The 24,649-nt window shown below is 41.2% G+C and overlaps 1 protein-coding gene across 2 annotated transcripts in view; it reads right to left on the bottom strand.

The window, feature by feature from the left end:
* Nucleotides 1-24,649, bottom strand: part of OSTN (osteocrin) — a 33,611-nt gene that overhangs the window by 6,562 nt on the left and 2,400 nt on the right. Inside the window, exons 2-3 of one of the 2 annotated variants that reach the window (XM_072618864.1) lie at nt 15,074-15,160; nt 12,115-12,332 (exon numbers count right to left, since the gene is read on the bottom strand). In XM_072618864.1, coding sequence (XP_072474965.1) covers nt 12,115-12,332; nt 15,074-15,160 — 305 coding nt within the window. The remainder of the gene's footprint in view (nt 1-12,114; nt 12,333-15,073; nt 15,161-24,649) is intronic. The other variant, XM_072618865.1, reaches the window with a different exon arrangement.

Genomic DNA, 24,649 nt, shown 5'->3' with positions numbered 1-24,649 from the left:
ATCCTTCCTCTGGGCACATGTTGCCTGCGTGAGGCAGGGCAAGTCACTGACCCTCTGTTTCCCAGACAACTCTCTGAGACTTTAAGGTTGAGAGCTGGTGGTGACTGGCAGGGAGACGGAGTTTCCTCCCTGGGAATTCCCTAAACCAACAGAATCATAGGCACAAACTTGAAATAAAATAGAACAATCGAAAGATTGTGAGGACAAATAGAGATTACAAACAAGTGCTTTGAAAAAAATCGCTTCAGAGACAGGAAGGAACTGAGGTATAATGGCCCTTTAGGGTTTGCTGAAGTGAGAATGAAGGCTTCTGAGAAAGGGGCTCTGGGGGCAGACTCGCTCTGGCTCTTGCCACGGGCTGTGGCTGCTTAGAAGTCCAAAGGTTCTGCCTGCTTTCATCTGGACATTTTCCTAGAATGAAACATTTTTAGAAAGTTCCCTGTTACTTTGCCCTCGCCTTCTTCCGCTTTCCCTCCTCCCCCATCCTGCCCTCACTCACACCCACAGACCTTTTTAAAAGCAGCGGCAGCAGCAGCTCAAGACTTCAGACTGGCACACTAAGTCAAATTTAGGGCAAGAGAGAAGTTTCCACTGGCTGCTAGGCCCTCTTGTGACGGACTGGTGGTATGACAAGCCTTAAACAATCTTAACCCAAGACGTTGAGGCTCAACCTTCCAAGGGGCAAAAAGAAAATCGAGAATAATCACCGGGAACATTAACAAGAAAAACAAAGAAAACGTCTGACTTGGGCAGCGTTCAACCTCACCTGCTTGCAGTCTGCCTCCCAAAGACACCCTGCCCTGGCCGTCGCCCACAGACGCTCATTCTCTCTTGGACATATCCTTCATTTCGCCATTAGAGCTTCTAGGAGTTGTGTCACCCAAACACAGCAGCTCATCGTAGGAAGGGCCCTTAGAGGCCAGCTAGTCCATAGTGTACCTCCAACATACCTCCCTAGAGGACTGGAAGGGGCCATCCTCTGTCTGAAGACTTCCAGAGACAAGGCTCCGATGACCTCCCCCAGGCCGTCCCACTTCTGGCCAACGCAGGGTCTCTCTTGACAGGAGGGCTAGGCTGTCTTTTTGGCCTCTTCCTTTCCCCCATCCCCCCATTGCTTCTGGTCTTGTTCTTGGGTCCAAGTAGGACAAGGGCAATTACTTTGCTGCACAACAGTCACACTTTATTTTATTGACTTTGCACATATTGGGTTTTTGTTTCTGTTTCTCTTTGTTTCTTTCTCTCCTTCTTTCCTTCCTTTTTTTCCTTCTCTCTCCCTCCCTCCCTCCCTCCTTCCCTTCCTTCCTTCCTTCCTTCCTTCCTTCCTTCCTTCCTTCCTTCCTTCCTTCCTTCCTTCCTTCCTTCCTTCCTTTCCTTCTTTCTTTCCTGCTTTGTTTCCTTCTTTCTTTCTTTCCTTCTTTCTTTCATTCCTTCTTTCTTTCTTTCCTTCCTTCTCTCTCTCTCTCTCTCTCTCTCTCTCTCTCTCTCTCTCTCTCTCTCTCTCTCTCTCTCTCTTTCTCTCTCTCTCTCTCTCCCTTTCTTTCTTTCTTTCAAGTTTGTGACCACTCTGCATGGAGCGACTCAAGGAGCACTGTTTTCCCCACCAGCCTGTGCTCAGGTCATGCCTCTGTGTCACATATTGGTAATTTTCACACTGTTTCATTCTCATTGTATTCATTACGGTGTTCTGTGATTAGTGATCTTTGATATTACTATTGTAACTGACTCTGGGTGCCACAAACCATACCCACATAAGATGGTGAAAACGGGCAATAAATGCAGTGTGTTCCCACTGCTCCGCCGAACATCTTTTCCCCTCTCCTCTTGCCTCACTATTCCCTGAGACACAACATTATGGAAATAAGGCCCATCAATAATTCTACAATAGCTTCTACGTGTCCAAGTAGAAGGGAGAGTTGATCTATACGCCAAACTTCATTGTTGTTTTATTTGAAGGCATTACCACAGTCACCCCAGCCTTCAGAAGGCATCACCCTGAGCAGTCAGTAGCCATCAGGAGGGAGCCAAGACCCTTCATCAGTCAAAGGATTAGAGCTCCCTGAAGCCTCAGAGGATAGTTAGCATTTTTAGCAATAAAGTAGCTTTTAAATTAAGGTATGTCCACTGTTTTGTTAGGCATACAGTTGCAACCTTAATAGACTACAGTATAGTGTAAACAGAACTTTCATATTCACTAGGAAACCAAAAAATTTGCATGACGAACTTTATTGTGACATAGCCTTTATTGTGATGTTCACTTTATTGAAGTGATCTGGAACCAAACCCACAATATCTCTAAGGTGTGCCTGTACTTAAAGACCCCTCACCTCTGCCCCTAGCCTTCTCTCCTCTAGGTTAAACATGCCAGATACTTCAGTCTCTATACACATGGCATACACTTGAGATGCCTCGATATGTTGATTTGTAGCTTGTCAATGTCCGTCAGAGACTTTTGCCCAGAACTGAAAGCAATATTATAGCTCTGCTCTGAACAGGACAAAAGACAGGGCTGCCACTCATCTCCATGATTCCTCCCCTAACACAGATGAAGTCTGTAGTAACTTTTGTTTCCCATATCCAACTCTTATCTTATATTTAGGTAAAAGTTCACTAAAGACCTGGCATCCCTTTCAGTCAAATGGCTGCCTAGCCAGGCTACACCCACCATGTGTTATTAATGGCTGCCTTCGTAGGCTTTCCTTTCTGCAGGTAAGAAGTGCTAGAGCATTGTCGAGTACTGCTACCAGAATTTCTTTTGGTGTTATCATCTTGCAAATATGAGAAGCGTAGACTCAGGGATAGCTCCTGGAAGTTCAGAAGTGAATGAAATCCTTCATAAGACTGGAGGTGTGTCCTCTCAACCAGATTTTTATGTCCACTTTCCTAAGGCTCCTTTGGATCATGTCTATGCTAACTAAAGAAAAGAGATGCAGCACAAAGCTCCTGAGGACTTTCAGCTAGTTCACCACCAGGAGTCACTCTATGATACAAAACTTCCTCAAGGCTAAATGAGTAGAGAATTTAGATGCAGGCTTTTCCCTGCATAACTGGAGAAAGCCTGTTGCTTCCTTGGTTCAACCCAGATATCAACTACTCATTACAGAACATCCATCTGGAATTGGACTAGGAATGCCTTTTGTATTCTGAAAGTCAGGACAATGCAACTGACCTTGGTAAATCTCAAAAGTATTTTCTTACTTTAAGAGAATAGATCCAAGCCTGAAAGGGCTCTCAGAGGCTTGCCAGCCCAGCCACCTCATTTAACATATGAGAACAGTGAGGCCCAGGTAGGCTACATGTTTTGTCCAAGACCCCATAGGAGAAAATAGCAGAGGGAGATTTGAACCCAAGATCTTTGACTCCTGTGTCAGTGCTTTAAGCTGGCCACTTAATAACTATTACAAATCAAACGCCTTTCTTTCTAACTTTTAAAATATTGTCATAACCTTAGGAAATAACTGAAAACTCCTGCTTCCTGAGAGTCAGTGGGGAGCGGAATCTCTTTAGATCCTTAAATGTCTTTTGCCATCAGAGGACAACAGAGTGACCTTGGATTTCAGAAGGCATTTTGGTCTCATGGTGGGGAAAATTTGGTTAAGGGAAAGATGAGGCAAAGGTGGCTGAGCACATTTCTCCAAGTGTCAAGAGAGGGTTTCCTTCATGCTAATTAACATTGCTATAAAGGATCTCAAGGGAAACTGTCTCCAAAAATTTCATGGGCTGTCATTAAAAAGAGGAACCCAGAATTTTTTGAGTTACTCTGGAAAATAGAATCTAGAGCAAGAGGTGGATGTTACAGAAAAGCAGATTTAGGCCAAATGTTAAGACAAATCACTGCCTCCTCCCAATTGGAGCTGTCCAAAGTGGCATGGGCTATTTCTGCACCTTGGAAGTATCCAAACAGCAGGTGGTGGCTACCAGTCAGAGATGGTGTTGTAGGGCTTCTGGGTCAGCTGTGTGGGAGGACTAGAAAGCTCTAGTATTTGATGATTCTAGGAGTTTGTGAATGCTGTCCTTAGCTAAATCATACAATCTAAGCAAAACAGCAGCACAATCACCACCACCCAGGTAGATGATGTACAGACCCCTCTCCAGCTCTTTCACTATTGCTGCTGGAGTTTGAGGACCTGACATCCATCTGGGCCACTTACTGCCTTTCAACAGTTCTTTCAACATCATCTGTAAAATTAAGAGGTTGGACTATATGCTGCCCAGTCTTCCTCCCATCTATTGATTCATTGTCCTATGATCACAAAAAAAGTATCCTGGAATGGGACATGCCAAAGGGAGAGCTATTTCAGTGGTCCTAGTCTTAGAGGATTGGAGGCAGGACCACCATGAGACACTAGACTCCCACTCTAAGGATAACAATCGGATGGGGGTAGAGGAAAATAGAAGGGCCATGACCTTGGGAAAGTTACCTCCCTCCCTGGCCCTTAGTCCCCATATCTGTAGGACGAGGGAGTTTGACTTCTGAAGTCACTTCCTGCTCTAGGTCTAAGGTCCTATTATCTCTAGCTATAAAATTCTGAGTCCTATAAACAACACAAGTGTGCACCAAGTGATAACATTTGGTGCTATGTCACCTCGAGAAATTCCCAATCCAGCTAACATTATCAGGCAGCCAGCCTGTGATGGGACTGAGCTAGGGTGCTGAGGTCATATATAAAGGCAAGTGATGAATGAGATAACAGAAGACATTTTTTAAATAGACAAAAAAAAATAGATAGGGAGAAGCAACTGCATGGAATTGATTACCCCTAAGGAGCAGGCCTTGCTAAACCACATTTTTATGGATGACATATCCTTAGCAAATGGAAAACTGGGATGATGAGGGCTCCCTCAATATCCTCAAAGCAGTGATTCTTACCCTGGGGTCCATGGACCCCCAAGTAACTTGGGTACAGATTTCAGAAATCTCTCCATGGAACTCTGTGAATTTGAAGGGGCAATAGAATTTCATCTTCACTAACCTTTACCTTCCTTTGTAATCATATCGATTTTATTTTCTTAATTTAAAAACATTAAATGGGTTTCATCAAGATGCTGGGGGCAGAGGGGGTAAACATGATAGAAAAAGGTGAAGAACTTTGGCCTTAGTCTGGCTTGGCTTTGAGAGAGAGAATCCCCTCACCCATATTTCAGCAGCAAACCTTGAGATAGATGGACCTTTATCATGAGCTTTATTAATTCCATTCAAGGGATATTGATGTATGTGAGAGACATACAGGAAGAGTGTGGCCCCATGATCTGCTAGACATTAGCAGAGGAATGCATTCCTGGGAAGGGGATGAGGGAGGCAATGCTTTGGAAAACAGGAGGCCAACACATAGTAACTTCAGAAGGCAAGTTTGGGAGGAAAAGCCATTGAGTGTTTAAGTCTCTTGGATTTGAATCGTGTAATGTTTACAAAATTGCTAATGCGTTCAAAGGGAAAAGGAAAAGAGACAAATGTGAAGCAGAAGTCTGTACTTGAGAACAGGTTCAGAGTGAGGTTTGGGTTAAGGACTCAAGCACGGCATCCTTCCATCAGAGACAGAGAAGAGAAGGTGGCAAATTGCATTCTAAGTCCAGAAGGAGAAGAGACAGCAGAGAGAAGACAGACCATGGAAAAGGTTTAGGGTTTGTGTGGATGTGCATGGGCATGTGTGTGTGCGTGTTTTTGAGTGCATGCAAGTCTGTGACTGCCTGTGTGTGTCTGTGTGCTCACGTGTACATGAGTGTTTATGTTGGTACGTGTACCTGTATGCCATGTTTGCCTCTGTGTGCTTACTTGTGCATGTTGTTTGTGTCTGGGTGCTTGCGTCTCTCTGTGTGTCTGCACTGTGTCTTTCTTATGGGATTTCAGCTCCATGTGCTTTGACATATTTTCTGTCCTGGCAAGGTTTCTGGTCCAGATGTCCATTCATTTTCCAATTTTGCATCTCTTTGGGGCCTGCAATGATTACCCTTACTAAGACTGTTTGGAAATAATATTGCTTGAATATTAAACAGATGCTAACTGTTTGCTAGCAATTATTGCAAGAGTTTAAGAGATGAGCATTATCTGTAGCATTTAAACATGTAGAGATCTCAAACATAGGCCCTTTCCTTGGTGAATAGGAGGAAAGCGGAGAAAGAGAGATTCATTCTTACCACACACGATAAGAAGGTGAGGATGACCTAGGGTCACCGCTGATGGATGGAGCAGTCATATCAGTAAGATGATGGCTTCATTGATGAATTATAATACATATAATCCAGATAAACATGGAGAAATACAGTTAGAGGGTAGATAAATAGGTAACACACAGATGGAGAGATGGATTGTTGGGTATGTGGAAAGTTAAATAAATAGAAAAAGAAGAAAACACAGAAAATACTGAGGTTGGAGTAGGGGAACCTGGGTCCAAGTCTGATCTCTGATGTATTGTAGCTGTGTGACCTCAGTCGAATCAGTCACCTAATCTCAATGCTCCTCATCCAATTCTCCAGACTCGAAATCCTAAGCAGTAACAATCTGTAATGAGGGAAAAAGTTCCCAAACCAACTATGCTGAAACAACAGTTAGTTTCAATATACAGAATTCTATTCTAGAACTGTTATAACATAATAATTGCTACAGGATATAATGATATTGCTGTAACATGAACATGTTTGATGAATCACTTCTGATCAATTCTGAGGAGGATATGAGTGGAGTTGAAGAGGATGGATAGCCTGAGTGAGTCAAGAAGAAGAAAGGTAGAGAACGCTAGACTTGGAGTCATGAAGACCTGGGTCCAAATTCTGCCCTAGACACTTACTAGCTGTGTGCTATTTGGCAAGTCATTTAAGCTAGTTGTGCCTCAGTTTCCTCATCTGTAAAATGACATGTGGACTTGATGGCCCTTTCAGCTCCAAATCAGTGATGCTCTACTTCTCTACACTACTGGGCAGTGTAGACACTTGGGTGAAACCACGGTGCCAATGGAATACTATCCATGTATCACCATATTAAACCCCTTGGCATTTTAAAGAACTGACAGAAGGAATAGTTTTGGACAAGGTTTATATAAGCTTACATCTATAGTGAAGGGGCTGTGATTTTCTGACCGTTCTTACAAACATTACTATATTAATTATTTAACTGTAAACCTAGTATGGAGGACAGTTGGGTGGGGGGAAGAGGAGTCTTTCTGGTGTCTACTGTAAATGAACAGAAACGAGTCCAGCTCTGGCTATTTGAGAACCATGCGCAGTTACTACTCATTTATGGAGGCTCATTCCCCCGGGGTCAGAAATGAACTGGAAAGCTTCTGAAATTCTACACTAAATCAATACACAAGTAATATTGCAATCTGTTACAATTTTAGTTTGTTTTGAAAAAAAGGATGCTGGAAATCTGTTTATTTTTTCTTCTCTGAGAAAGTTCCAGCCTTCAATAGTTGGCTGTTTGTGAGTTTTCATGGAAAGAATTTTTTAAAAAAATGATATTTTTCCATGAATAAACAAAATATTTTCCTTCTTTCCTTTTAACTCAGAAATGGGTGGAAAAAAATGATCTTATTTGAGATACATCCTTCCCATCTCTGTCTTTGCTGTAGGGGTGGGGAACCTGCAGCCTTGAGACCACATGTGGTCCTCTAGGTCCTCAAGTGTGGTCTTTTGACAGAATTCACACTTCACAGAACGAATCCCCATCATAAAAGGATTTGTTCTGTGAAACTTGTAATCTGTCCAAAGGCTGCATCAAAGAACCTAGAAGGCCACGTGGGATCTCAAGGCCTCCCCAGGTTCTCCACCTTTGAGCTGAGGCCACAATGGGAATATTTCACACTTACTTTCTTTTCAGAAGAGTCTATGAATGTAAATTCAAGTTGACTTCTGACTGAAAAGAGTCAAGAAGTTGGAAGCTGCCTTTTGACTCAGGGCAGTTGGAACGAATGTGAACATCTTTGCTCCCTCCAACATTGACCTTTCTTTAACACTAAGAATCTTCCAAATTAACCCATTTCTTCTAAGTTCTGGTGACATAGGGAAGGGGAAGCAGCGATGTGCCCAGTAATTGGTGCTGGAAATACTGAGAGGCGTGTTGGAGAAATCATCCTCCTCTTAGAGTCAGCAGAGACAGGGAATTTTAATTAATTTTAAATCAATAATCACTGATCAGGTCCTACTCTGTGTCAACACACTTAAGAGAGGCAAAGACATATCATCCTCTGCTCAAAAGGAACTTCTGTTCTTATTATAGGCTGATTGATTGATTCTAGGGAGAATCAGCATATAAATAAATGAAAAAAATGCCTGCAAAAGAAGTGAAAGCTCCAATTAGTGGTGTGGATGGGTGCTTATGAAGTCCCGCACAGATTCTGAAAGTCCCCTGGGAGCTCTGAAAGGATTTGGGGGTTCTCAGAGTGGGGAGAAAGGTGAGCACTCCATGCAGCAGCCTGCGTAATGGAACAGAGATGAGCCACACAACTGCTTGTTGTGAATCCCAACTTTGGTCCATAGCTCTACCACTAGGGTCAAAATCCTTGAATTTCTTCAGCTTCAGTTTCTTTAACTTTAAAATATAGGTAATTATAAGTACAGTGAGGACAGCCAGGTGGCACAGCGGAGAGAGGGCTAGGCCTGGGCTTAGGAAGATTCATCTTCAGGAGCTCAAATCCAGCCTCAGACACTTCCTAGCTCCATGACCCTGGACAAGTCACTCAACCCTATTTGCCTCAGTTTCCTTATCTATACAATGAGCTGGAGAAGGAAATGTCAAACCATTCCAATATCTCTGCCAAGAAAACCCCAAACGGGGTAGTGAAGAGTCAGACCCAACTGAAAAATGACTCTTAGATCAGAGGGTTGCTGTGAGGAGAAAAATTGATAAACCATGAAACAAGCAGGGGGACAGCTGGATACACTGCCACAGGAGGCAGGTGACTCAGGTTCAGATCCTTCCTCGTCACAGGGCCTGTGTGACATTAGGGAGTCAGATAACGTACCTGGGGCACAGTTTCCTCATCTGTAAAATGAAAGTTTGAACTCATGTCCTCTGAGTTCCTGTCTGTTCTAGAACTTCTATTAAGTGTCGAATTGTGCTAGAACATCAGATTTAAGGCTCGTATCACATACCACTCATGAAGACACTTGAGGCCAAGAGAGTGAAATAGCCTCTAAGGTGGCATTAAGCAGCAGTGCCTGGTCACCAAACTCAAATCTCAGATTCTTTCCTACTTTACCAATTTATTTTTTTGGGCTACTTGACTTGGCTACATAAAGAAATCTCATATTTATCCTCAGTTTCCTGGTGTGTGAAATGGGAATAAAAAAAGGCAAGACTAACCCTGTAGTTTGCTGTCAAGGAGAAATAAAAGAATCTTATTCAATGATGTGCAGCTTATACAAGTCTATTTCTTATTGTTTCCATGTAATTTTACCACTTCTAACTACCTGAAGACTTTCATGTAGGAAAATAAAAACGAGCCTCTGCCATCGAGGTGCCTCATCTGCAGTCATTCACCCCTTTACCCCACCCCCCTAGCTTCCATGCCTAGAATGTACCCTCTTATCCCACCAACCTCACAGAATCCTTAGATGGCTTTGGGATTCAGCTCGGCGGGCACCACCTACAGGGAATCCTTCCCGATTCCCTTACTTACTGGTACTTTCTCCCTGCTCCAATGTTGTGGTACTTTTCTGTTACAGGCTGGATGACCTAATGAAATGGAAACACCTTGAAAGCAGGACCTAGTTTTTGTTGGATTTTTTACACTCAGTGCCTACTACAGATGATTGGGGATGAGGGATAAGATGTCAAAGAGTTGGTGACAGCATTTTTAAGCTCCGGGACTCCAGACAGGCACTTTGTGCTTGTCTTGTAGGTATGCAATTAGGAGTCTGACAGAGTTAGAAATGGGCTTAAATACAGGGATGTGGAATTAATGCCTGGTGGGTTTGGTACAACCCTGTGTCTCTAGCAGGTATGGGCTCCATGTGTCTCTAATGTGTAAGGAATTCATACTCCCTAACAGGGATGGGATCCACATGTCACTAACATGTGCATGACTTATGCTCTTTAACAGGTATGTGGCCCATATACCATTGTAAAAGGTCTTCTCATAAAGGGAGAACAGGGAAGGGCACCTGGATTGTCTTGAGTCCTCAAGGGTTCAGGGACAATTCTACTGGTCCTCACCTTTGAAAAGGAAAGGCTGCCCAGACAAATACTTCTCTCTGTGCCAGAAAACCTAGGAAGAACTTTGCTGCTCAAGTCAAAATTCTGGCTTCCTGGGGTCCCAAATATTTGAATAAAATATTTACTTTTTTTTTTTTTTTTTTTTTTTTACAGATGGAAGACCTATGAGGAAGGCACTAAGACTCTTTACTGGATCCCTGAGAAGAGCAGGAACACATCCTTTGATTTCATTGCTAATCCCTGACCTTGATGCTGACTTGCATTCAAGCTCCTGAATCTAGGATTTTCTCTTCCCTGGGTCTTGCCTTTTCAGCACCATCCAATTTGGGCCATGAATCACATCATTCATATGTCATCTGTATTCAGTGGCTGACAGACTACCATACAAGAAGCTGCTGGCTCTGGAGGGAGATGCTGTTTCATGTAACATTAGGCGTCTCAGAGAGCAGACATCAGCTTACATTCAATATTTCAAGAGTGGCTCCACACAGGATAAAAGAATAAATGAATCCCTCCAGCCCTTTTGCCTACAGACTCTCAGTTCAGCCTCTCAACTATGTTATGGTCAGGCATTTGTTTTCTTATAATTTCTTAATGCAGTATTATTCTTAATATGATATTCTTATATTATACGTAAAGAAACAGGTTCAGGGAGGCCAAGTCACTTTCCTAGTATCTTAGGCTGAATTTGAGCTCGGATCTCTCCTGACTCCAGGTTAACAACACTATTTGTAATACAACTCCACTTTGATCAAAGTAACTGAAAATCGCTTTTCAGTTCCTTTTAGTTCTGTGACATGCAAATTGTGATTGACCTGAGTGTTTTTAAACAAAGAAATGAGCTGGCCAATGATTTATTACAGGGGGCAGACTTTTGCCTGCTTTCTGTACCATTTTATATTATTACCGATTCTTAGAAAGAATTTAGTTAAGTTAAACTAGATAATCAGGATTTACCTCAGATTTAACCCCTTTGGTGCCCTCACCCTTTCTATTAATGGAGATGAATAAATAATAAAGGTTATGTTAGGGAATTATTAAAAATTCAAAAGGCTAAGAAGATTCCTGGAGGTTTGAATGGATTCAATTTTTCAGAGGTTTAGAACTAGAAAGAGCCATGGATGCCTTTTGATTCAGACCCCTCATTTTACATGTGAAGAATTTTGGCCCAGAGAATCTAGTGATGTGCCCAAGGTAGTACTTGGCACAGGAGGAATCATCAGGCCTGGCATTTGAATTCAGACCTTTGCTTCCAAAGCCTGAAACCTTCCCACTGTACCACTATATATCTTACAGTTCTCAACACTGGGAATGATTTTTTAGAATGATGAACTCAAGGTCATGAGAGGTGATTCTCAATTATCAAAGGAAAATTCACTGATTGCCGCACTACTATAATCATTCAGAAAAAAAGAGCTGACAACGAGGACAGTTTTAGAATGATGGTCAATAGGGATAGAAGACAGAATGGTTTTCTGAAAATGATTTAGTTAATTATGAATCCAGTAAGGCAGAATCTATCCTGTGCTCCCATGCTCTAGTTAACTATGGTTTCATTGTGCTAAGTTCTACATCTACTATAATCCTGTGTGAGTGTGTGTGTGTGTGTACACATGTGTCCCTGTGTGCGCACATGGATTGGTACCTTGTATGATGGTCATACTTACCATTATGATGAAAGAAATAAACCATGGGAAAAATGGTTGTCATTTCCTCTGTTCCCCCTTATTCCAGAGTGGTGATTGATCCTTAGCACACTCTAGCAATGGTGGGTTAATGAGACTGACCCAAGTGTTAGTAGCTTTCTAAGTTCCTGCTCAGAGAGTAGTTTGCTCCCACCCCCATGGCGACAGCACAGCTTGATGACAAGAGTGTCCCTGCTACTCTTTTCACAGATCATCTCTTGTTTCAGAACCTAGAGCTGAAGAAGAGGCCTTTTCCCTTGGCCTAGAGATGTGTTCAGTTACCTCTGTTTTCCTTTGATGTTGAAGGATCCAGCGGAGAGCCTGTCCAGTGGAGCCCCAAAAACAGGAAAGCTCCTTTTCTTCTTGGTCTCAATCACGTCATTTTCCAGGGACACCAGCTCATCAAGGAACAGGAGTTTCTGAGTCAGTTCGGTGGCAGATTTCTCTTCAGTGTTTTCAAGGTGGGATTGTGTACTCTCAGCTATGGAGTTAACTGCCTGCTGGAGAAAAGATTGTCATTGCCATTGTTATAGATGCTAAAACACCTAAGGAGCTCTGGAGAGTCTGTACCCTCCTTCTGTTATACATTTAGGGCCCTTTACAGATCTCCTTGTATGATGAGAATAGGATCCAAGCAGAAGACAAATGCTTCTGGGATTAAAAGCAGGGAGTTGGGGGCTGTTCAGTATAATGCAGGTAACTATGACAATGGACAGGGTTGGAGCCAAGGTTCTGAAGAGCTACTCTTCCAGCTGGATGGTCTGTTAGGAAACCAGCTTGGGGCCCACTGACTCTATAAAAATCTTCAGTCTTAAAAGTGAACCTTCAGTAACTACTCATTCCATCTTAGCAAACAGCAGCCACACGCCTTTCACCCGCAAATTTCTGTCCATACAAGTAGATTGAAAGTAGTGAAGTACCTAAAGTGAGGTGGGTCTGGGTGTGAATCCTGGCTCGCCCACTTGCTACTTGCATGGTCTTGGTTAAATTATTTCTGTTCTTGGAGCCTTGTTTCTACTTCTCTGGATTATGTTTTCTTTTCCTATAATGTTAATATAAGTTTAATGGTGAGTAGGGGGAAGAGTTAAAGATCTTCCCCACCCATTAATAGGCCTCAATACCTTTTGGTAATTTCTATTGAGGCAATGGGTCGAAGGGTCATTGCCTCTGGCTCTGAAAAGTTGGATAAATACTCTGAGGTGAGGTTTTACTCATTGGAAATACTTGGCCAGTCAAGAGTCTGGGCAGCTGCTAAGGAGCCCCCCTGCCCCAGCTTTGAAAATCCACATCTTGGTGCTTCTCTCTCTGGTAACTGTGTATGTATGTAATGGTCAGACAGTTGGGTCTGTCTGTTGATCTGTGATGCATGTGTCGCTTATGGTCAGACAATTGGAAGCCCTGTCTGTTGGTCTTTCTGTTTGTAATTTCTGCTTGTAATTGTTGTTTGTATTTTCTCTGATGTTCAGGGTGCTGACTTTCCCCTCCCTGGAACTAAGTGAATGATATGTGTGTTTCATTAAAGTGATTGCTGACTCCTCAGAAGTTGTTTTCCTTTCAGAAAAGCAGATCTAAGAACCTGCAGAGCAGGCCCTCCCGTGTGTGACAAGGTCCTTGCTGATACAATTCCACAAATTTAAATAACAATTAAAGGTAAAGAAAGGGTTTTACTATACGCCCTCCAGGGTTCTTCCCAGGTTGAGAGCTCTAAGGGTGATTCTGAGTAACCGCATAGACATGGGTAGACTTGTACGCATTTTAATTTCTTTCAGTACATTTACTCATTTTATTTAAATATTTTTAGAAACAAATATTGGTGTGATTGTGGTTCATTATGGGATTCTCTTTGAAGTGAATATTCACCAGGAAACTCTCAGTCTGAGTTCCTTGAATCAGCTGCTTCTGCTAACACTAATGGCCTTCTCCAAGCCCTCCAGACATTGGCCTGCTTCATTGCTCAAGCACTGAGGTCATTCCTCACCATTTACCCTGCCCAGGTGTCTACAATCCCTTTCACCTTCCTTCTGGGGAGAGATCAGGTAACTGTATTAATGTATTATCTTTGAGAGGTAGGACACTGAAACGCAATCACTCATTCACACCATAGAACTAAATAGCTTTTAGGAGACCAGCAGAGAGAGTAAAGTCTATAAGGAGTGGAAGTCTAGAAGTGAATTTTTACTTCATTTCATTCTTTTTCATGTGAGGCAGAGCAAAAGGTCCTGCTGGGATGGCAAGCAGCAGAGAGCCCCAGTGAGCTGCTTCCTTTGTCATACCACCAAGGCATGATGCAGTGGAAATACCTAGTGTGCTTTGGAGAAGGCAGCAATATCTTTCTTCACTGAAACCAAGTAAAACAAAATGTGGAAGAATGTGAAATACTAATAGGAAGAAAAATGCTCTCTGGAAGTGGCAAAAAATCTTTCCCTTTTAATAACTCCCAGGGAGTAGTCTAAGGGTTCAGGGTGGATTGCAATGAAATATCTATCCTTAAAAGACACAAAGAACTGCTAGGATAAGAAGCTGGTCCGTTGGGTGACCCCATCTACTGCATGTGGATACAGGGGCCAACAGATGCAGCAAGCAAATCAAAGAATCAAAAGAATCTCAATCCGTCTGTGTGGATGAGGTGGTCAATGTCTTTACTCTGATCAAGGTAGTCACAAACCCAGCCAGCCTCAGTTCCCCTCTTTACCAATACTCAGCTATAATGGTCACAGAAAAGGCTGTGTTTAGAATGGTTTATCTTTAGCCAGACTTAGTGTCTACTAAAAGGAATTTTCTCTTGTGATTTATATATCAGATTCAATTTGTTAAACAAATAATAATTAAGTGCCTACCAAGTACAAGATGTTATGCTCAGTTCTGGAGAAACAGTGATACAGAACCCACACCTTATCTCCTGAGGGTCTTCCACACTTCCGGAATCCCTCAGATGGGAGCACAAGTCATGACAACTAATGTTAGCATATGGAGATTTGTCTTTCTCTTTGTTCTGCTGCAACCTTCATTTGTTCAAATTGCAATGAAATTACAAACTGAATTAATGCACATTTGAGTCTGTCACCTTCTATTTCACAATGGTAAACAAAGGGGGAAAGTAGCCAAAAGAATGCAATAATTTGCTTGAATTTTTGTTACCAGGAATTTATTTTCCTGCTGAACTAGGCACAGAGTTCAGATTTGGGCTGAAATTCCCTTCAAGAAAAGCATATCTAGGGCACTCTAACATCATTTCCATTACCTCTGGTGCTGCTTCAACTCCAGTGCTCCATTGCATCAGGAAAATGGCCAGGATCAAGTGAGTGGCCACAAATCTCCAGTCCAGCATCTGGAAAACAGAACACAGAGAGTCAACAGCCTACAGTTGGGAGGCATAAAAATCATTTAAAAGGTGGCTGAAATGCTGTGACAAAACCAAGGCTAGTGGAAAAGCCTTCAACAAATTCAATTCAATTTCATTCCATTCCATTCCATTTAAAATGTGATCCTCTGCCTTCAGGGACAACGCAGGAGCATCTCTACAATTTCACAGCTCTTCTAGAGCTGCCATGTAAAAGAAAACAACAAAAACACCAGCCGCAGAAAGGTAGATGGTAAAGAATGAGCTCTCACACTCGGGGAAGGAGTATTCTCATTGACTCCTCTACTGTCCTTAAGAGAAAAGGCCAAAGGGAATCTCTTGTGAAGGTGTGCCAGACCCTCTGACCTATACGCCAGACCAGTCTTAGTGCTACCACTTTAGTGATGCAACTCTGTAGCTTTGTGGTCTTGTTAAGAATAGCCAGCGATGACACTCTCATGGTGTAGAACCCAGCAATTCCAAGTCATGTTTATTCCCTGATGATGCATCTGAGTAGGAACTTCATGAAGTAAAAAGTTATAACAGTGAATAAATTCCAAACCAGTATTCCTTGTCGTGACCTAAAGGAAGAGGGCTTCCTTTGGAGTTAGTGGGCCTGGATTCAGATCTCACATTTAACACTTGCAACTTGGTTGACCTTGGACAAATCCCTGAGCCTTCCTGGTCCTCCGTTTCCTCATCTATAAAATGAGTTGGCTACTCTAATTGGCCTCTGAGTTCCCTCCCTGCTCCAGGTCTATGATCCTAAGATCTATCATCTTATCGTTTTATGGTTCACAGATTAAGTTTGTCATTTTCCGTTTCTATCAGGGAGTACAATAAAAAAGAATGCTTGCTTTCCTCTGGCCTTACATTAACATGGCAAATATTTTTCAAGTATCTCAGTAATCACCTGATTGAGGTAGGTTGACATAGAATACTTAGGGAAAAAAAATTCTGTTTTGTTTTTTTTTTTTTAACATCACTCATCTCTACAAATGGTAAAGGGAATATTGTAGCCATCTGGTCCAAATGGAAGACAAAAAGTGCACGTGGTCTTCATGTAGAGAACCAGTTCAGTAAGCCTAATTCATCCCTTTCCTGCCATTCTTCTCTTATTTTCTTCACCATAAAGAAAGAAATAGAATAATGACATACATAACTTTTCTTATGTTTGCTTACTTGTTTCTTTCTTACTCATCAGCTCTTTCTGTAGCATGGTAGAGCAGCAGGGAGTGTCAGAATGGGCAGAAGATCGGATGTAAAGTCAAGGTTCAAATGCTAGCTTTGACACGTTCAAGCCAACCCTTGACATATACAAGCCATGTGACTAAAGGGGAAATTTCTTGCACTCTTAGACATTGTTTCCTCACCTGTTAAATGTGCATCATAATACCCCTATCCCATCTGTCATGCTTGTGAGGTTCATGGAAAGTAACTATGTCAGTTGTTCTTATATTCTTAAATACCATAGTCTGAAAATTTTCTGAGGTCTTTCCCCAAATGGCTTATACTATGACTGCTCTGTCCTGATTCTTCAACTCCCTCCCTGCTCAAGGAAGGCAGTGCTTGCACAAGACTCTACAGGCTTGTTGTCCTGATGTCTCCCTCCATCACATCGATGTTGATGCCTATACCCGCATGGTGCTGAAAAGTTACAGTCACACCTTGGCAATAACCACATCCTGATTACTTGGGGATGTGGGTAGAAAAAGAAATGGTCAATTTGAAAAAAATATACATCTGTGGTCTAAAAGCATGCTGGTCTCCTTTAATCTAAAAGTCCCAGGCACCTAAATTTAGTACTGGGGACTCTAATACAAATAAACACCCTGGCACCTGCCACACAAGACACATTTTGATGAACCTATGAAACCTGAAACCTGCAAAATTAGAAACACAGGAAATGACAGGGAGGGAGCAAAGGGCTCTCCCAGTTTAGCCTTTCTTTAGGGTTTTGTCCACACCGGGTAAAAATAGCTCATGACTTTGAAATCTACTTATGATCAAGCGCAGTGATTGGCACATAGTTTCCACATGGTAAATATTTGCTGATTGATGGTTTAATTGATTGTAAGATAGTAGCACTGAATAGCCTTGTGAGTTAGTTAGTAAAATTTTAAAAATATTTTAAAATATTTTGGAGAACTGAAATCTCTTAGTTACTGGGGTGAGCGACCCCTAAGGGAACCACGGAATCTCTGAGTTGGAGATTCCTGTGTGTTTATTAAAAAATTATAAGCAAATTATCAACAAATAGGTCATTCAGAATCACCTTGGGATCTCTGGGGAAGGGGAATCCATCATCTCTCAAGATGCCGTTTCACTTTGGGATAACTCAGATTGTGGATAAATATTAGCAAAAGTGTGCTTTGTGATTTTCACTGGCTGCTGGTATTGTCACTTCTCCTTAGACAGAAGATGAATCTTGTACTTTTGCTGCCAATTAGTAGTGACTTGGACACCAGGTATATAGAAAACCCTGTAATAATCGAACAATATGGCACCTAAATTGAACTGAAACAATGAAAGGATGAATTACTTCACACAGTAGATAACTAATTTTATGAGGAAAAATAAATGCTACTTATTTCAACTAAAGTATAGTATTTATGAGGTCGATGTGGCCAGGCTCTGTTGGAGCCCCTTTTCTTATACCTAATTGTTAAAATCATGTAGTGACCAATCGATTCCACACTGGACTGGAGGATACCTACACATTAGTCTTTTTCTTTCACTTATAGTATAATCATAGTCAAGTCACAAAACCTGTGGACACAAAAAATGGCACTACAGATACCAAACTCCCTTCCAGGATGATGAAAAGATGAATGAAATTGTTTCTGTGAGAGTAAGAAGATTTAATTCGCAGGGCTATTTTAAGCAATGTTTGTAATATGTTTTAAGACTCTCTGGGAGTAAAATATCATAAAATTTAAAAATACACAGTATTGGCCCAAATATAGGCAAGTTCTAAATGTTGACCACACCCCTAGATGAGAAACCTATGCAAGGACATATATATGGATATATACACTAAAAAAATAACACTAATTACAAACATTCAGAGTTTATACAAACCAGTTCTGGGAAGAAAAATGGAGCCTTTATTCAAACTAATGTAATATTTTTCTTTTCTCTTACAGACTTTGTTTTCCATCTGCAGAATGAAATATTTCCGATTTCACTGTGAGAAGTAGACTATTATTTGTCTCCTCGTTTTGGGTCTAGTCATAGCCTTTCTACTCAACCTACCTGCTGGCTATTTCTATTTTCTCCAAGGCATGTGCCACATGGTTACCAAAGTCATCTTCTGAAGGCACAGGGCTGAACTTGTCAGTCCTTTCTCAAAAACCTTCAGTGGTTCCCCTGGAGTCTAAGAGAAAATGTACATTCTAAGCAAGGTATTTAAACTTCTAACCAATCTAGGTCTTACTCACATTTTGGAGCACGTTTTTCTGTTCCTTTCTTTTTGGATGCTTTGTCCATGAGAGATTGAACTCCAAGCTGTTACCTGCATATGGAATCTCAGCCACACCTCTGTGCCTTTGCTCAAATCATCCTTTGTGCCCTTATAATGCCTATTTTCCTCCTCACCTTGACCTCCTCCACTTCCTCACTTCTTTTACACCACAACTGAAGTGCCATTACTTATTTAAATCATTTCTGATTCCCCATAACTGTATTGAACACCTCCAGTCTTGCATTAATTTGTATGTAGTTTTTGTTTACTGAAATATATACATGCTTTCTCCTCGAGTAGAATGTTGGATCCCCGAGAATACACATTCTTAGTCTCCTTCCCTTGTGGGCTAGGCATAGTAGCTTGTTAGCAATGGTCATGAAATAAAGATTTCTGGAATCAAATTTGAAAAAGACACCTTCCTATATTTTATCATGTTTAAACTTTTCACAAAAGTTTAATTGTCAGAGGAATTTAAAACCTAGGAGATAAGTCTAAATACAGTAGAAAAGTTAATCTGATTGACCACAGCTCCCACTGTTCCTGCAACTACTACCACCATCCCTGATAATAGACTAGTTCATACTGTTGGTGGAATTTCAACTCAGGTCTTTTGACTTCAGCTGCAGAGCTCTTTATGCTATTTTCTCCTTCATCCAAAAAACTAGAAATTATTTGGTATAAAACCCTTTTCCCTTCCTACTTTGAACCTCAGTGTGGAGGGAAAGGCAGAATCTTCCCAATCTCTGGTTTTATTTATAAGACAATATTGAGGCAATCTCCAGACAGGGGAATGTGGTAAGCTATTAATTAAACATGCTGTCTGAAACTTAGCTCCAACTAAGATGGTGCTTTCAAATAAGTATTTGATTGAATAAGAATGATCTAATGCTGATACTGATAAAATCCTGATCACATCTGTAGCAATGAATTTGGAGGTGATATTGGAAACATGAAGTCAGTCATCAGCTTAAGGAAAATGGGAAATAAGGCAAGTTCAACTGTGGCATCTTACTCCTATTTTGGGGCTCCTTTTCATTTCCTTAATCTTTCTAGAAAACCAATTATTCTCAGTCTCTCACAATCATATATGAGAAACAATATATTTTTTATGTTTTTTTGACAAGGTTGCTAGCTAAGAGATCTGGGAAATTCTCAGAAAGAATTAACTTATATTTTAATGGCACTTCTCATAAAATGTCAAACACTATTCTAGTAGTGAAGAAGTAATAATAAAGATGTAGAATTGGTTAAATGGGAGAAATCAAAGAGCAGTGGTCAAAATTTAATGCAAACTTGGTTGGCAGTCTCTTGGGAAATGCCCCTGGGATGCTGTTTAATAATTTTATTAGTGACTTGAATGAATGGAATAGCAAATATGTAGATGACAAAAAATGGGGTCAAGATCTCAAGTAGCTGGAATTGGAGGCCAGATCCAATGAGATGAATTATCAAAGCATTAAATGCAAATGTTCAATGTGGGCACAAAAAATCAGTATCATAAGAAAAGGAAGGAGGAGACAGAGGCAGAGCTTGAAAAATAAAAGGATAGGGATGAGAGGCAGAGGTAGGGAAATGCAAGCTTAATGTGAATAATGAACATGAGTTACAAGCCAAAAAAAGCTAACGTGAACTTGGGCTCAATGAAGAGCGGAACTTCCAGTAATGACAGACGAGAGTCACTCTGTACTTTGCCTTGGTCCTGCCATGTCTGGAATACTTTACAGCTCTGAATGCCACTCTCTCTCTAGGAAGAGTCAGCAAGAGAGTAGAAGGTTTGTCGTGATGTGGCAAGTGGGATCAAGCTTCACCGTGGACCATACTCACTCCCTATTATAGTTTCATTAAAGGTACATCCATCCCCACCGACTGAGTTTTTTTCAAACTAGTGTTCTGTCCTGATTATTTTAGAGAAAACTTCTCACTTTAGAATCAGGCACATTTCTGCTCTAACTGAAAATGGGTTGACTGAACTGAATCTCTTATCTGCCGTCTTTGATTCAAAGCCACTCAGAAATTTTTAAAAGGATATTTTTTGTCGTTAACCCATACAGGAAAAAATCAACACCCATGTCTTTTGCCTAGATGTCCACAGCCCACAGAGATGTTTTTCAACACAGGATGGCAACAGAACTAGGTTTTGGACACAAACACTATGCATAGATGCTCAGGCATGGAAAACCATGAGATGTAGGATTTCACTAACCTACTTAGTTCTCAGCAACCCTAATTTAATGAATGAATGAGATCTTTCTGGCAAGGAGTAGAAGGTATCTGCAAATGCCTGAAGAATTCTTATTTATTTGTCTGTTGATGAAGCCAATGGATAATGACTGTTGTTTTTTCAACCTCAAAGTATCGCTGTTTTATGTTTGGGGGAAGGAAATCATCCCACATAAATAAACTACCTGGATTGTTATGGTCATTGCTTGTGTGAGAGCAAGACAGCTGAGGACAGACTGTTTTTAAAATCTTTGGCTCCTCCTTCCTTCCAGCTGGTTTATGAATGCCCAGAATCTCCCTAATAGCCCTAATGGAATAATGATGAGGGGGCTGGAGGTGTTAAAAAGCAAGGGCTGAGGCCTATAAGGCCAATGAGTTTGCCATTCCATGCTCCAGAATACCAATATATGGGTGATTTCAGCCAGGTTGGTAAACATTCCCTTTCTCATTTCAGACTGCAGTCTATCCCTGTCTGTCCTATGCAGATCTTGCCCATGTCCTCCTATGTTTTGAATACAGGAGGATTACCTGAAGTGCTGGGATTCTTTATTACACACTCTTGGCATCCTAAGGATAACATGCTGCATATGGACTATCTCTTGCTATTTGTCATTTATACTATATGATCAATTCACTTTTTCCTTTAATTGGGAGAGGTCATGTCAATAGACACTGAGGTAAAGTGAATAAGGAGTCAGAAGACCTGGGCTGAAATTCCATCTCGGATGCTTGAGCAACTCTACCTTCTCAGTCTCAGTTTCCTTATCTGTAAAATAAGATGGTTGGAACAGATAACTTAGAGGGTCCTTTTCCATATCTAGTTCTGTGATCATTTGTAAAATAAGAATGTTAAATTAGTTGTCTTCTGAGAGCCCTTCCAGCTCATGCTCTCTGACCCCATAAACTCCAGTACCATTGGGGATTTAACTAGAAGTGGACCAGAGAACCCTGGAGGAGGATAGAACTAGAAAATGTCGGAAACTGAGGCATAAGGTCAGACTACTCAAGCCATTTCTTTATAGGAGACTAAAATAGGAGACAATTTCACTGACAACATTACTACTTCCGGGCCACATCTCTGACTATCGTCACATGGTTTTAGGTTGAAAGGCTCTAAGATGTCTCCTCATTGGAAAGGAGTCTCTATGAAGCCATATGTCCTCTCTGTATGTGAGCAGTGATTAGCAATGTAGTGTTTATTAGGTCTGGGCATTCTTGTCTTGCTCTTTTTAAGAGAGGATTTATTCACACGTTAATAAAAAAAAACAAACAAAGGTTCCCTTCTTGTTCCAAACTGAAATAATCACCTTTTTTTATGTCATTTATTCTATTTGTAGCATTTCCTCCCCTTTTTTTTCAGAAACCGCATTAAGTAGACAACTTGGGAAATCATTACCATGGGAAAATATCTATTGAGCATGTATCTATTCTGGTCTCTTGGCTTTTTCCTCTTTATCATTGTCACTTATCATCTGGGAAAAAGGAGTTGGTTGCAACCAACCTTTGGGATTTAAAGAGAATAACATCAAAATGGAGGTAATACCAGATAAGACAGAACAAGAATCATCCAGTCAACAGTGTAGCCCAGAATTTTCCTGCCTCCCGCTTGGTCTTGGCATCCAAAGGCACTTGGTGGTTACCAGAAGTGCCAGGGGGTCCTCATTTGAGGTGTATCATAATTATAATGTCATCTCCTGGTGTACAGCCTCATTCTGGTGGCATAGTTTTAGTTTGATCTAAAGAGGGCACTTTCCTATTTAATAATCCTGCCCATTATGGGGGCAAAAAGAAACTTGAATGCCTAGGCCACTGGAGTCAATTTCTACATGAGCTTCTTTGGTGAGCTGGGTATATATTGACACAAGGGCAAATATAGTAGAGCTTATTTATAGAAAATATTCCTAAAGAGAAGCCAAGATTCCTATTGGTCCAATAATTAGAAACATCCAGATAATGTGCTATGATGTTAAAAAAAGACCCACACATCTTCCATACCTTGTCTGGTTGATTGGATTAAACCAAGAAATATGATTTGTACCATGATCTCTGAAAAAAATGTACATAGAAGACTTGGAAAACCAATAATGAAAAAACAAAGTACCACACGTCTCAGATATCCAAGGGTACGTTTGGATTGATAAAGAAAACTGATAAAGAATAACCACAAATTAGCAGCTTGGGGGCTAATGTTGGAATTACAAAGAGTTGTCTTTAAGTCCAGTCTCTGAAATGGACCAATTACAAGCAAAGTAAGCAGCTCCCAGGAAGTACTTCAAGTGAGTTACAAATTAATAGTTGATCCAAAGCAGTGGAGAGAGTTCACACATAAGGAATTCCCTTCACTAAAAAAATAACAGGTTCTGTTGCATGTGTACACAGATACATATATACCCCTACACACATGTACATGCTCACACATGCCCATACACACTGTTTAAGCACAAAAACATTTGGAAAAACCCAAACAACGTATTTCAAATCACCTTCATGTTCAATAATGTGATCTTACAACAACCCTGTAGGGCAGGAAGGCCAGAACAAATATTGTTCCCATTTTCCTGATGAGGAAAGAGAGACACAGAATAATGAATTGTGTCTGAAGAATTTGGTGGAAGAACCCAGCCTGGATCTTGGTCTCTAACTTGCGTTTGCCTACCTTGGGTCTCTGAGTTCATACTCATGGTGAGGAGTAATGGTGGAGGGGGAATTAAGGAAGTGTGAACGTTAACTTCTGTTTGGGACATCTGCTTTTTAAAATCACATTTCAACCCAGGTGTAGGGCAGAAGATGCAGAAAATGCCAAAATGAGTAAGTGTGATTCTATGAAATACTGTTGGAAGGCTTCTGGAATTGCTCTCCTGCTCAATTACTCTCTGCTCCCTACTGTGTGATGGGATAGGCAGCATCACTTCCCAGGCTCAGGCAAAGTCTCCCTGAGCAGGGTTGCTTCGTCTTCTTAAACATTCTTATTTGGCTTATCCTTTACTTGGGTGGGAAGGAGGAAGGAAAATTCGTAGTTTTGCTTAAAAAGCATTTTCTTGTGGCTGAATGAGGGGAGGGGGGATTGCTTGAGTTACTGAATGAGGTTGCCACAGAATGCAGACTGGCCCTCTAGGTTCTGCTAGGCTGCCTGGCATATTCAGAGCGAGTCAACTGAGAAAGTGTGAAAGAAAACCCACACTGAATGGAGAACAGGACTGATCCAGCTGCCACTGGATCATCCCCACCCAGAAAAATGGCTTGGCCAATCATGAAGAGTTCATTGTATATGTAGCAGAGGAGGGCAGAATAAATGACGGGGATAAAATCACCCTGGTATGCATTGTGGAAAGCAAACATTTGATTACATTACCATCCATTGCCAGCAAACTCTCAGCTTTTCAATCACTTCTGCATTCACCATCTCATTGTGCCAGCTGTCCAAAATATCTCTAATTACTTCAATGTGTTTTTCTTTTCAAATTTTAAAACAAAACTTTAATTCTCTTTCTTACCTCTGAAGTTGTGAATCCCCAGTGCTCAGTGGTTCCCGGTCCCAGATTTGGGGCTATTGGCAGAGGGATAGGAGACAACACCAGGCACAAAATGACAGGTTAGGAAAGGCTTTGTCCAAGGAGGATTTAGGAAGGTGATGGTCTGAGATTGGAAAACTGCTCTCATTAATTGTAGATCAGAATGCAGAGGGAGTGAAAAGTTTAACCCTCCTGGATGTTTAAGTCTGAATATTCCTGGGAAATTGCCAACTTCTTAGACATGTAGAAAACAACATAAAACACCAGGGAAATAAAAAG

The sequence above is a fragment of the Notamacropus eugenii genome, chromosome 6, assembly GCF_028372415.1.
Source record: "Notamacropus eugenii isolate mMacEug1 chromosome 6, mMacEug1.pri_v2, whole genome shotgun sequence".
NCBI lineage: Eukaryota > Metazoa > Chordata > Mammalia > Diprotodontia > Macropodidae > Notamacropus > Notamacropus eugenii.
The sequence above is the reverse complement of the archived record's forward strand: the minus strand, read 5'-3'. Positions and strand labels throughout refer to the sequence as shown.